The sequence below is a fragment of the Nicotiana attenuata genome, unplaced genomic scaffold, assembly GCF_001879085.1.
Source record: "Nicotiana attenuata strain UT unplaced genomic scaffold, NIATTr2, whole genome shotgun sequence".
Classification (NCBI taxonomy): Eukaryota; Viridiplantae; Streptophyta; class Magnoliopsida; order Solanales; family Solanaceae; genus Nicotiana; species Nicotiana attenuata.
The window spans coordinates 340,936-355,301 of record NW_017670595.1 but is presented as its reverse complement, the minus strand read 5'-3'; the positions used below and the strand labels follow the sequence as shown (position 1 = coordinate 355,301).

Here is a 14,366-nt window from a genome sequence, read left to right as displayed (position 1 = left end):
ACTACCCTCCCCAGACCCCACTAGTGGGATTTCACTGAGTCAATCGTTGTTGTTGTTGTTGTTGTCCCTCCACATGATGCGCGCTTATATAAAAGAAGGAAAACAAAAACTCAAGAAGTACTCCATAGACCATAAGATATAGGAAGAATAACATCATGTTGTCTTTGTCTAAATTTTAATTTTTCCCTGGCTGCAAATGTAACTACTTTAGTAAGTGTATTGGCCACTTGGGCCATCTTATTCAAACTCATTTTGAAGCACTTTAACGTCGTAATATTTCAAGGAAAAATGAGTCAATAGACCATAATTTATAAGACCTGTACTATTCATTATTGGAAAAAACAGTACACAAGAATTTATCTACTGTGAATTGCAAAATAAGGATGATATACACAGAAACTGAAGTGCTCATTTCCACTTCTTGAATTTCTTGCCAAATTTCTTGCCACCCTTAAACTTGCCATGCTTGAATTTTCCATGACCATAATAGCCGCCGCCCCGTCCATGACTTGCTGCACCATGTGCTGCACCGTAGGCAGCCGCCGCCGCAGCCATGGTTCCAGCTACTAATCCCATGCCTCCATGCCCTAAAATGTTACGTCTAACTTAGTACAAACCAAAAATTATTATAAATGAACTAGTATAATAATACAAACCTATGTACTAAACTATATATGGTCTCCCATAATAACAATGTATGAGTTTATAATTAGTGAAGATTGGTACCTGCATGGTGTGGAGGGTAACCTGCAGGAGGATACCCTTGTGGAGGATATCCACCGGCAGGCGGATACCCTTGTGGAGGATAGCCACCAGCCGGAGGATATCCTGGTGCGGCGGGGGGATAACCGGCAGGTGGATATCCTTGAGGAGGTGGATACACTTGCGGAGGATTAACTCCTGGATATGCTTGAGGAGGATATGCTTGTGGAGGGTAAGCTCCAGGTTGTGGAGGATATTGCCCTGGATAACCATATTGACCTAGATGTTTATTTTTTCCGCCTCCCATCCTTCACAGACTACCTAATTTTGACAAAACTATTAATGAAATCAAACAGAGTAGCAATTTGTTTAGATGAACAACAATAACATCAATTTAATTCGTATGGATGGTCTGGATGACATTTGATTGTTTTGGAAGTCAAAACGAAATGTGTTATAAAATGAATCACAAAATTAAACTTAATTGTAAAAACTTTTGTACGAAATTTTTGAAATGAAGAGTAATTACTTATTATTTTTAAATTTTACAACTTTCACGTGATCTGATTCCATGGTAAAGTTGAGAAGCCTAAGCTCACAACTTTCAAGCTATCTAAACGCTAAGAAAATACGACAAGGTTGTCTTATGCTTCCTCTTTCATTTTCTAAGATCTAATCCAACATAAACAATGAAAATAAGATTTTTGCATTCTCAACCATGAAAAATCAAGAAGTTTGATGTTTAAAATGGAAAAAAATAAACAAGACGAGAAAAGAAAACGTGTAAAAGATAAAACAAGCAATTCTAATGTTTTATGATATGGCCAGAAATATATATTCAACTTCTTAAATTAGATGTAAATGAAACAAATATAACATCTTGCACAAAATGCCTGAGAGCGTAGCAAAACCAAAGATTTGTAGTTCATATATAGATCTTACAGGTTCTCCTTGCGGTTTCTTGAAGAGAAGAATGGAAGACAAGATGAAACACAATAGTATGATATTGGAGGATGAGTATTTATAGCTTATTTCACTTAGCTCATTAATATATTGAGTGGTTGTGCAATACAATACACATATTAACCAATGATTTCATTTCCAAGTGTAGAGATTTAGGAATACATTGGGTAGTTATAGTTTGTTTTACTTGGGTGATCGAACATTAAATATTGAGGTAATTTTTGGTTGGTTCACTTGGTTAATCACTAAATATTGAGTGGTTTTAATTTACATACAACAAACAGAGTGACCAATGATTTTCTTCCTAAATCAATGAAATAGAAAATATAAGGTTTTAACTAACACTTTAAATTGAGACCGTTTTACTTTTTAACTTCAGCAATATTGTAATTTCAAATTTCACGCATTAAATTTGCAGACTATCAACTGAAACCTCAAAACAACGCTAATGGTCATCAAATATGAATATATCTTATGAAAGTTTTGGCGTGGAGCTTCGTTTTAGTTCTCACCAATTAGAGACGCTAATTTATACGTAGCCTGATCAGGATTGCGTCTAGCCTTTAAGGTTCATCCAGACCTAATAGCTGTGGCTCTAACTGCATATATGTGCTAAAAGAATATATTAAACAAGTAATAATAGATTATGAACCCAGTATATCAAATAAATTAAACTATCGTCAGATCTTAAACCCGAAATCATAAAGTCCAAATCGTGGATCTACCTTTGTGTGTGATCCTATGGAACATAGGCATATATGGGTCTACAATTTACATTTGATTGGTTCAACCTTCACATTCTAACCCTGTACTCATTACACATTTTAAATTATAAGTTTAAAATTATTATTTTTGATATATAATTTTAGTTTGCTTAGCTGTGAGATTAAGATATCATGTCCCTTGGGGGATCCTTTAATATAATAATGGATCATGATGAGGTGTCAGCCTTCTGGTTCTTTGGCGGAATATATCTGTAGCTCCTTAACTTGTCCCCACTTTTCACTATGACACTTAATCTTGAGTTTGTTCCATTTGAACACTGCAACTAGGTTATTATTGTGTCACTTAGACACAAAAAACACAACTCGTCTTATAATTCAAGCGTGTGTAATAGCCGATGAATAAGTGTAGTCCATGTGGAATTATTTGTCCACTTAAGATCCACGTGTATCAGGTAATTCCAAGTCAAACAAATCGGGTTAAAAATTAAACAATCGACCGCAAATAACTATTTTAATTTTACAGCCCCTCAGTAAAAAAAAAAATCTAACCTCATTCCTGTCTCTGTCCATCATCTTCCCCCTTCCAAAATCGATTGCTCCATTAGAGAAAATTCTAAAATCATCTGCTATTCTCATAAAAGATTGAAGCCAACAACCTAAAATTCGTCCAAATTTCACTCTCATCTTCGTTTATCATCTGCATTTTTCATCTGAAGAAATTGTGAAGTCAATTATTCAGGGTGGCCTTCAGCAAGTGTGTTGTCCTTTATAATATTTTTACCGGTATGTTTCGAGTTATTCTTTTACTGAGATTTTAGTTGTTTATTAGGGTTTTTTGTTAGTAATGGTGTTTTGAGAATTGTAGATATAAAAATAGATTTTTCATTTCTTTTCTTCGAATCTTGCTGACTGTGCTCACGGTTGCTTTTCTTGTTCACTTTAGGGTAAAATCATATCATTGAATATATTCTTGTCCGCTTTCACCATGGTGGACCATTTATCGAATCTTTAGGTGCCAAATATGTCACAAATATAGAGATAAATCAGTTCTCTATTGACAAAGATTATTTTTCCCTGTTTGAACTTCAATATTACACAAGGGGGTTGAGTAATGCAACTGTTGGAGAGTTTTATGTCTTTAACCCTAATACCAAAGAATTTGTCTTGGTGGAAAATGATGAACAACTATATAATATTGCTTATTACTGTTAGGAGGGTATATTAGACTTGTACATTCAGATGTTGTTGAGATAATTTCTGAATAGTGTGGTCCCAATTAGATATTTATGTGGGCCGGAGATTGTTGAAAAAAGTAATAACACAATAAATAATCCACCTAGGGCAACAGAAGATGGTCCAGACAGTATAAATGGACCACAACCTATTGAAGAGCCTCCACTTGAAGAGTTTAAGACTGGTATTGGTAGGGAAGGGGTTGTTGCTGGTGAGGAAGATGCTTCTGGTTATGAAGAGAGGATCTTGCTAGTGTAGAGAATGTTACTGGTGGAGCAGGGGCAGGCGAGGAAGAGGTTGCTTCGTAGGTAGCTAGTAGTGAATCAGATCTTGATGAAATTCCTGATGAGGATGATAGTAAGGTTGATGAAGAGTCTAGGACCCTCATAAATGAGAGGAGAACTAAAAAGAATGCTAGCAGAAGGAAGATACAACCTGAAACTGCTAGAGTGCCTGTAGGAGAAACTGGAATTGATAGAGTTTTTGAAGATATAGGATTGAACAAAAAAGATAAATATGTTGGTAGATTAGGAGGTGATGAGGAGTTCATTGACATCTCAGATACTGGCAGTGATGATTCTGATGAAGAGGTAGAGGTGGATTTTGAGCCTGGTGTTGACCTTCCAAGTAGAAGGAAGAGCATAAAGGTTAGATATGACACAGACTGTAAAGTGGCATTTTTTGAGTTGGGCATGATATTTAAGAATGTTGAAGAATTTAGGAAGGCAGTGGCTAATTATGCAATAGAGTATAAAGTTTAACTGAAGCTTAAACCAAATGAGAAGGGTAGGATAAGGGTGAAGTGTAAATTAATAAAATACAAATGGGAGTTGTATGCTAGTGTTGATAGAGATTCCGGTGACTTTATGATAAAAAGTATTATCCTGTTCATAAGTGTCAACCAATGAACACCAGCAAGATGTGTAATTCAAAAACATTGCCAACAAATTCAAGAAAGAACTAATTGCTGCTCCTTACACGAGAATCTGGAAAATTCAACAACTAGTTAGAAGAGGTTGGAATTGTATGTTGGTAGGACAATAGCTTATAGAGCCAAACAAATTATTCTTAGAAAGTTTATGGGGAATTAGAAGATGGAGTTTACCAGATTGTGTGACTATGCTGGTAGTATTAAGGAAATCAATCCTGGCAGCTCTTGTTGGGTAAAAATTGACAGAGAACCAGAGCCTGGTAAGAATCTATTTCAGTACTTCTATGCTTGTTTTGATGGACTCAAGAAAGGTTGGTTAGAAGGACGTAGGAACATCATTGGTTTAGATGGTTGTTTTCTAAAGGGAAGCTTCAAGGGCGAATTACTGGTGGTTGTGGGAAGAAATAGGAATCAACAGATGTTTCCTATTGCCTGGGCTGTTGTACACCATAAAACAAAATATTCATGGAGTTGGTTCATCAGTCACTTGATAGAAGATGTGCAACTAGGTGAAGGTGAAGGCTTAACAGTTCATATATGCAAAAGGTAAATAATTTATTTCTATTTGTTAGTTGTTGGTATTCTAGAGTTTAGTTCAATTTCTAATGTTGTATATATTATTTTGCAGGGGCTTTTGGTATCAGTTCAGGATTTATTACCTATGGCAGAACAAAGAATATGTGCAAGGCACATATGGTCTAACTGGTCTAAGAAATGGAAGGGAGAAGAAAGGAGGAAACAATTCTGGAGAGTTGCAAAGGCCAGCTATCTGTTTAAGTACAACAATAAAGTTGCAAACAAGAGGAAACTTGGCTCAAATACATGATGAAGTACCTAAGAGAGACATGGTGTAGAGCGTTCTTCCAAGAACATTCCAGGAGTGACATAGTAGAGAATAATATGTGTGAGGCATTTAACTCATGGATATTGACTGCTAGGCACAAAAGTATTGTTACCATGTTAGAGGAAATTAGGCATAAGATCATGTCTAGACAGGTTGATATGATAAAGATTGTTATATGGAGAAACAAGGAGTTGGCTAAACATTGCACAGTTATATGGAATGGGCAGGATAGATTTGAAATCAAAAAGGAGATTTGAGGTTTATAATTGATACTAGGATGAAGACTTTCAGTTGTAGACTTTGGAGGTTGAGAGGCATCCATGTGAACATGTTGTGTGTGCATACTATTACCTACAAGATGATCTAGATCAATATGTGGAGGATTGGTACAGAAAGGAAATATTTCTCAAGGCTTATGAACACTTCATTCATCCAATTTCTAACTTGAAGATGTGTCATGAGGCTGAGAGTAATAATCCTACCATTAAACCACCAGCCTCAAAGCCAATTCCAAGCAAACCCCCCAAAAATAGAAAGACAGGAATGAACCTAAAAAGAAATGGGGTAAGTTGTCCAAAAAAAAAAGAGTGAAGATCACATGTTTATAATATCATCAAGTAGGCCATAACCAAAAAAAAAAGCATGTACATAAAGGGTATGATATATTTTTCTCTAACTCTATATTAATCATTTCAGCTAAAATTAATTGTATGTATGTATTTATTTTAGAATGTACCTGGAGAGTCTTCAAGTAGACAAGAACCGCATAGAAGTCAATCAAGTGAACCAACTCAAAGGAGTTTCATCTGTGATGAAACAACAACAGTTGTTACAAGGCCAACAATTGGTGCAAATAATAGAGGAAGGAGCAGAGGAAGAGAAAAAGCACCTAGTGCAATTATTAGACCTACAAAAGGTGTATTTCCAGATTCACTTCCTCGGACTGCTCCTAGGGGAAAAGCTACACAACCAAGGGCAGCAAGAGGATCTTCATCTGGTGTGAAAAGGGGAAAGGAAAGTGGACCTGCAACTGCAAAATCATCTGCTACTTTTGGAAAAAAAAGGCCAAGAACTATTGGCTTTGGATGCTACACTAACACAAAAACTAGAAGGATAGTCCTTAATGTAAGAATCTTGCACATTTCAATTCTAGTTAGTTTTAATTTTTTTTACTTATTTTTCTGATTTTTGACAATTGCAGCCCGGTACTTCAAGTCAGAGGGTTGTCAACCATGGGACTAGAGTAAGGAGTACCACCGATGTGAATCTGGATGATGGAATTAGGCTTCCAGCACTTAGATGGAATGGGGAAGATGCTATTACTACTTCACAACTGCAGCAAATGAGTGCAAGTAGAAGAAACTAAGTTGGACCACTAGCATCATCTCAGTCTTCAACATAAGTGATTATGGATAAAGTAGTCAAAAAAAAATTAGTGATCAGTCAAGATTATGTAATATGCAGCACCTGTTTTTATTAAAATTGGCTTTTTTGTTCAATATAGCTTGATACACTTAATTTCATCTTTTGGAGCTGGATTATGTAATATGCAACACTTCTTTGTGTCTAAACTTACTTTTGGTTCAATGTAATTTGCCGCACTTGTTTTCATCCTTTGGTAAGAACCACATTCCATCTCATTCATAAGGCAACAATGAACTAGCTTTTGATTTGCACCATTTTAGAACAAAAACAGCTGATACATTCAATTAATAAGGCAATATTCACATACGAGTATAACAACAGTAAACACTAAAGAATTGCAATTTTTTTTAATAAAAACAAAGATACATTGCATTAATAAGACAATATCAATTGCACAAAATAGGATCCCAACCATCCGAAGTGCAGCAACAATAAACAAAACAGAAGCAACACAAGACACTAACTACATTAGCTAGCCTAAATTACAAATAATTTTCCCAAAAGTTCATAAAAGACCAAAGCCGAATAGAACAGTTCCCATCAACAAGAGCAAGAACCACAATAAAGCCAAATGATTAAGGCCATCAGTAGACAACAAACACTAGTGCGTTCCTCCATTTTTTTGCTCGTTCTCTTTCTTGATCAAAGGCCTTCACTCTCTTCAACAAACCCCAAATAACTCTATTCTCTTGCTCAGGAAACTCGTCCTCAAACCATCTAAAATATTTACATTCACCATTGTCCTTCAAACAATAAAAAATAATGAATGGATATAAATCAATTGCAAATAAATTCGTATAAAAGAGTTATAACAAAATTGTAGCATACAAAGTTTTTGGCAGAATACAATTACTTTACCGATTTTGCATACAAAGTACCTTCTTCCTGGGTTAGCTGGACTCCATGAAATTTTTAGTTTACACGGATGACCACATCAACAAGAGTTAACCTTTTCGGTGTTTTGGGACATTGTTCAACCCGAAATTAAGAGAAGATAGCAGGAAAGATTACGGAAAGAATTTGACTAAGGAGGATGGAGTTCTTTCAAATTGAGAAAAAAAAAAAAAGCTCCGATTTTCACTATGATGAAGAATTTAGCTCAGTTGAAATGGTGAAAATTTAGGGCTTGGGAGAAGAGAACAATGGAGAAAGGGGTTAAAATAACTTGGGATTTGGTTTATTACCGTTGGAATAGTCCATGTCAGCTTTTTTTTATAATACTCGCGCACTCAACATTTGTGATTCTCACGCAAGTTTACCCATAAATGCATGTGGCTTTAAGTTTTGAAAGTAGCCACTTTACGTGATGGAATGGACTTTGGATACCTTTGAATGAATTGATCGTCTGTTATAATATTAAATGTCAATCTTAATTTGTTGTCTAGTAAGTCGTATGGAGGTTCAATACTTTTTTCATAGTGGATGCCTTCATGCACCACTACTATTTTCCTTCTTTACTGCGGTTGGTAACATCAAGTAACGATTTTTCCCCTCAACCTGTGGACTAAAGGCAAACTGGATCTTTCTCCAGGTGATTAGAGAAAACTGAAGGGCATGAGTAACGGGAGACCCATATTGGGTATTTATTTAATGATAAGAGAGTAGCTTATTAGAAATTTTAAGTGAAAAACAAAACTTGGTAATACTTAATTTAGCGATCTACAATTACAAGATTTAAACTAAACTGCTAGAATGTCATCACTAGAGCCAAAAGCTTTAGCTATACACAGGAGCAGTGGAATCAGCAAAAACGCAAAGCAGCTTCTAGTTCCTTCTCGTCATCACAGTTGTATCCCAATAAATAAGCTCGAGCTGAAACAGAAAAAAGGAGAAAAAAGATGAATAAAAGGAGATGAGCAGCCAAAAGGAAAAATTGATACAACGGTATATACCAAAACGACCCGATCCCATGAATGGCTCCGCTTCATCTGTAGTGCCACCTTGTTGCTGCTCCTATTATAAACGTAAAATTAGCTAATGTTATACTATAAATAAGATAAGTACAACATTCTACTTTTAGCATCTTTACAGTACTTGTACCAGTCATATTATCACAGAGAGGAGATGCTAGTCTCAAGGATGTATTTACAACAGAATAAGCACAAGGTGCAAATAGAAGATATAGTAACCAAAAATCTACTGCAAGATGCATTACACATTCTAAAATCAAAATCAGCCATGAACAAGCTTTGCATAGCCCAAAACATCACAAAGATATGCATGAGAGAAATTACACCCCACAATAAGACGAAAGGTGCCTACTCACGTTCTGGAGATAATAATCCAACCGGAATCATAGCCTAAAGACCCTAATAAGACTAGGTTTTACAGTCAAGGAGACAGTTGACCTACTTCTCATTCCATCCTGCATAGCTGTTGTATTCTAGTATGTTAACGTCGGTGCAACAGCTTTAAATTTTTAGTAAAGATAAACGTAATTCCATATATGAACTGTGTACTTTATCCACCACAACCACCAAACAAGTAAGCTTTGGTGCATTACAACTGCTGATTTTGCGGAAAATGCAGCGAATATTTTACCAGTGCAAGAAGTTCCAAAACCACAGTAAATATATGCTTTGAAGTTTATCTTTTATTTTGCTGCAGTTCCAAGTTGCATTAGAATAGGCAACAAACTGTTTCTATTTTCACCTTTTCTACATGGAACAAGGAATCTTGCTTCGCTCATAAACTTCGGTTCTTTCAGAAATGGCACTACAAGTTTACTTGTTTCTTACCCCGTCTTGTTCCATTTCGGAAGGTGACAACATCCTTTCAAAACAGTGGCCTGAAATGGTACACACCAGAAGACCATTTGTAGGATCAGGTACAACTTCCCTACATGTGTCATCACAAACTGCACATGCACACATAAAAGAGAACCAATAAGCGACAGTAGGTCAAGGTCAAATACACAGGAATCTCATTGTACATATCTAACGACTAAGCTGCACCTAAGCAACCCATTTCTTACCATGGACGTGTCCAGTTTTCTCACAAACATATACATCTCCTATTTGATAGTAATTGCACGTCTCCCCAGAGCACGAATGATCAATCACCACTTTATCACCCAGACCTTTGCTTTTCTTCCACATAGAGACTTGATCAGCAACTGTTTTATCAAGAATTATTCGGTCATCATTTATCTGTACATTAAAGCCAAAAAATATGGTAACTATTCATAAGACCACATACAACTTGACGGAAATCAAAATGTAGGGTGTTAAGGTTTATTTAAGTGATCATTTTTTCGCTATTTATGTCTTGTTTTCACTGGGAAAAAAGAAAAGTGAAGGCACTGTTCACGTAGGAAATAAAGGGAAAGGTCTCTTGGACGATTTACAGCCATAAATCAGGGATATAAATTATGAATTTATTTGTAACTGCCCAGACTCATATGCAATATTGTGAAGTTTCTAAAAAGACCTCCAGTTACCTGAGAAGGAAGAGGAGCTTGGCTTCTTTTTGCTGCCTGCATTTGGATATAATACTCCTTAAATTCCTTAGGAGTATTCCTGACAAACTCCATCATATCCTCTGCATCACGCTGTTTGAAAAAGTATTCACTTTGACCCAAATTAACTTAAGTTTGAGGATACATCAAATTAGTAAATCAAAAACACACTTAATGCTAATATATACCCACTATAGCAAAATAAATTAAAGAAACATCCCAGATGCCTCACTTAAGTATCTCGTCAATTGATCCTTTTTTCTGAATTAGATAAAATCATAACTATCAAAGTACACGGTATTTATCATATCCTTCCATTCATGATGACATAAATGAGACGACAGTTCCCCTTACACTTTCCAATATAATTTTACTATGTCCCTTCATAACCTTGATAAAAGTACATAAAGTATGCTCTCTCTAACACTTTCCTCTACTTAATTATATTATGCCTCAACATGTCTCCTTACATTTGGACCTAACTCTTTTTTTTTCAGGAGTCGACCCTTTGGACCAACCACAGCCTTCGAAACTTGGCGATGCAGGCCCACCCTCTACCTTTCCCCACTTAAATACCAGATTTAGTTCGCTTGGTGCAAGGCTCGAACTTGTGACCTAAAGCACAAGTCGCTCAACCTTTGCCAACTGTACTAACCCCTGGGGGTGTACCTAATTCTTTTTCATGGGACAAACACATGAAACTTTTTAGCTGTTTTGAAGGTTGTGAGATCTGAACATAGAATCTCTTGCTTGCTTTGTTATAAAGAAAATGCATTTCCCTCTAACTCAACTCCAAAATCTAACTCATGATGTGAGGATTGTCCAAAAACATATAAGGAGACAACAATACATTTCATCAACCAAGCCACACCTAGGGCTGGACATCTGGAGCGTGACCAATATCAAATGAGGGCCTAATATTTGGTAAACCAGGAATAGGGTGAAGTGTTTGACTATTTAGCTAAAAACTTAAAACGGTTAGAGAGAGTACATTTTTATCTACTTATTTATATTATGCCTAACAAGGATAAACTTTCTCTAAAAAAAATCAAGTTTTCAAGTTTTACTCTCAAACTTAGAACTACTCACAATGATAGATTTTTGGGACGAATATATGCTTAATATAGCTAATGATCAAAAAAGTAAACCAGAATTTATGTAGGGGTAATTTCACATATGGATTGAACTTTAAAGAACCTAAAGTCAGAGAATTATTTTTTGTCACATTAAAGTAACTAAAATTTATCCACTATAATAATAGAGTCACTAAACTTTACCCACTATAATGGTAAAGTCACGAAATTATCTTTTGACAAAGAATAGTTTTGTGATTTAATGTATAAGTTAGTAAAGTTTAGTGACCATACGTGACATTAACCCACTACATAGCTGTAATGCTTACTCAATGACAATTGGATCATACATTTTGAACAGAAGGATACCTGGATGTAAAGTTTCTTCCAAGCACATTCTCGTGGCTTTCTTGTTGGGAGCAGCAGACCCCATCGCATGCAGTACCTGAATTTATTAATCATCATCAATAAATTTAAATGAAAAATTGAGCTTCAGAAATATGCTTCTCGTCGAGAATGAATAAGTAAATGAATGAACAGTCTTTTAACACAAAGGTAGTTATGGTTCACGATAGCAATTTCAATCTGTTAGGGTCTAATGATTGGAATGTTTAAAACACTCGCCCATTTAAGGGGAGATGTGGAAAAGTGGGAGACAAAGGGAGAGGACACAAGGTGCAGAATACTTACAGCCAGCGCCACAGGGATTCATCAGAAGCAGCAAAATTTAAGAACTTGCAGACCAATGAACATGCCACAAGATCCTGCCAGATTTTACATAAAAACAGATAATGTTTACGACAACAGAAAATCAAAACAGAAATGCACATCGAAACCATAAATGGCTCGAGCCCTCTGCACCAGAGGGTCTGTTCTCTTGCTTTCAAATGTATATATTTTGACAAGCACTTTGGACAAAGCTAAAAAATAATTAACAGCAAAAATAACCTCTGGTGAAAGGAATTTGAGGATGTGACGGAGCAATTCTGGAGGGACTTTGCTGAGAATCCCAGTCTCTATCCTACTTGGAACCAGCCTCATGTCACTGCTTGTACTGGCATCACTGTTATTATTATTATCCATGATATTCAGACTCATCCTTGGAGGTGAAGATGCACAATCAACTTCAGCTTCAACTTCAGTTGGTGGTGACAAAGATGGAGATGATAATAATGCCCTCACCTTTTCCTCCTCGTCTTCCTCCTCCTCCTCAACTTTCATTACCTTTGCTTCCCTCTTCTCTTCCTCCTCCTCTTCCTCTTGTTCCTGCTTCTCTTTTCGTTCTATCTCATCCTCATCCTCCAGAACTCTCATTTTCTTTGTTACTCGCTCCTCCTCTCCATCAAAGTGCTTACTTTTCCTCTTCACATCACCTTCATCCAAGATATCCTCTACCATCTCATCCTCCTGAAACAGAAGAACCATTTACCAAATTCCAATTAAGTGCATTCATACATTCTTTCGTAGTAAAAGATCAGATGCAAACCAGACAGTCATTCATACGTGAATTTGACTAAGAAAATGAAATGAAATATCCTCCAACTCTTCCACCATAAAGAGAAGACGAACACTAAAGTTCCAGATATTATCCCCAGAAAAACAATGATTTTTGCACATGCATGATGCACCATACAAGTTACTAGTCTACTAGGCACATAATCACCCTTCTGCCTAATTTTGCCCATAGAAAAGAACCATTTTCCTCAACTTATGGCTGATGAAACAAGGAAAAAAATGTTAAATATTGAAACCAATAGAGAAAAACACAAAAATCCTAAAAGACCATGACTTTTCCTCATGTGTTTTACTAGCAGCTGATAATTGACAAATGAATCGGATCTTCCTCATGTTTTCCTATCTACAAGTTTACTACTGATCTTTATCATTCTTTTGTAATTAAAAATGAAAACAAAATGAAGGGGAAACATAGTTCACAACTACCTCTTTTATTCAATTAATTATATTTCCTCTTAAGGAAAACTTAATTGCAACTGAAAAATAAAGTCTTTCGTTCTTCCCTATATCTCTTGGTAATTAAAAAAAATTATCCCAAATTCACTATTTTTCTCTTAGAAGTATCCAATTTGTTTTTCCATTCTTCTTGTTACCTCAAAACCGAGGAAATGATCAAAATAGTCCTTAATGTATAGGAGTTGGACTGTTTTGGTCCTTGATATATGCCCCTTAATGGAAATGGTCCTTAAAGTATGTAAAAAGTGTATGTTTTTGGTCTCATGCCCTAAAACTAACGGTAAAAGTTAAACTTAAGGGTGTAGATACATTTGTTGTCGATTCTTATTAGTGTAGTTGACAGACTGTGCGGCCCACAAACCCATTTCTCTCTCCTTTCTTCACTTACCTACTGCACTCCTCTTCACTTTACGAATTTTCTTTTCTTCTTCTTCCTCTAGACACCCATACATGATACATTAGTGATTTTCAGAAACACAGTGTACACAAATAGCAAGAATCAATTGGCAAAGATAAATTGTTGCATGTATAAATGAATATAAATATAAATGGGTGAAGGAAATCCCAACTAAAATTTTGAAAACAAGAAACCCCACAATTGTAGGTGCAATTTATCTCCTGTGCTCTTCCATTTGACAATTGTAAATAGTGAACAAACCACATTTCATAGAATAAACAGGAAGCTGGAAATAGTGATGAAAGCTACGCGTACATATACTTTTCGAGCCATAGAAAGGAGCACAAAAAAAATTAAAGAAAAAGATAAGCTCAACATATGAGCAAAAAATGGGAATGAGGAACCTTCGGTTCCCAAGAAAGGATGAGGATGCTGATATTTATAACTCAAATCAGCTTTGGGGTATTTTCAGGTGGAAAACATGATCTTTCTTTAGCTATTTTCTAACTTCTTCAAGTAACAAAATCGGGAACTGAAATATCCAACCCACGTTAAGGGGTGTATATCAAGGACCAAAATAGTCCAACCCTTATACATTAGGGACCATTTTGATCATTTCCTCCCTCAAACCCCCCCCCCCCCCCC

The 14,366-nt window shown here is 35.9% G+C and overlaps 2 protein-coding genes and 1 long non-coding RNA gene across 4 annotated transcripts in view; all 3 read right to left on the bottom strand.

The window, feature by feature from the left end:
• Window positions 1-206: 206 nt before the first annotated feature.
• LOC109241356 (glycine-rich protein A3-like) lies at window positions 207-1,744 on the bottom strand. 2 transcript variants are annotated; one of them, XM_019408089.1, is made up of 3 exons: window positions 1,645-1,744; window positions 727-1,023; window positions 207-587 (listed from the first exon to the last, which is right to left on the bottom strand). In XM_019408089.1, the coding sequence occupies exons 2-3, from the start codon at window positions 1,007-1,009 to the stop codon at window positions 409-411; spliced, it is 462 nt and encodes a 153-aa protein (XP_019263634.1). In that variant the 5' UTR covers window positions 1,010-1,023; window positions 1,645-1,744; the 3' UTR covers window positions 207-408. The 2 variants fall into 2 exon arrangements, with proteins under 2 accessions (XP_019263634.1, XP_019263635.1); XM_019408090.1 differs by having other exon boundaries at window positions 727-1,019; window positions 1,645-1,724.
• A 5,396-nt stretch (window positions 1,745-7,140) lies between these two features.
• LOC109241355 lies at window positions 7,141-8,071 on the bottom strand. The gene is made up of 2 exons (XR_002070226.1): window positions 7,702-8,071; window positions 7,141-7,566 (listed from the first exon to the last, which is right to left on the bottom strand). It is a non-coding gene; the product is annotated as an uncharacterized LOC109241355 (long non-coding RNA).
• A 304-nt stretch (window positions 8,072-8,375) lies between these two features.
• The window catches only part of LOC109241359 (F-box protein SKIP31-like), a 6,455-nt gene continuing 464 nt past the window's right edge, over window positions 8,376-14,366 (bottom strand). Inside the window, exons 2-9 of the mRNA XM_019408096.1 lie at window positions 12,302-12,760; window positions 12,044-12,117; window positions 11,723-11,798; window positions 10,263-10,373; window positions 9,798-9,972; window positions 9,562-9,680; window positions 8,716-8,776; window positions 8,376-8,635 (exon numbers count right to left, since the gene is read on the bottom strand). Of these exons, the coding sequence (XP_019263641.1) occupies window positions 8,565-8,635; window positions 8,716-8,776; window positions 9,562-9,680; window positions 9,798-9,972; window positions 10,263-10,373; window positions 11,723-11,798; window positions 12,044-12,117; window positions 12,302-12,760 (1,146 nt within the window). The 3' untranslated portion in view covers window positions 8,376-8,564. The remainder of the gene's footprint in view (window positions 8,636-8,715; window positions 8,777-9,561; window positions 9,681-9,797; window positions 9,973-10,262; window positions 10,374-11,722; window positions 11,799-12,043; window positions 12,118-12,301; window positions 12,761-14,366) is intronic.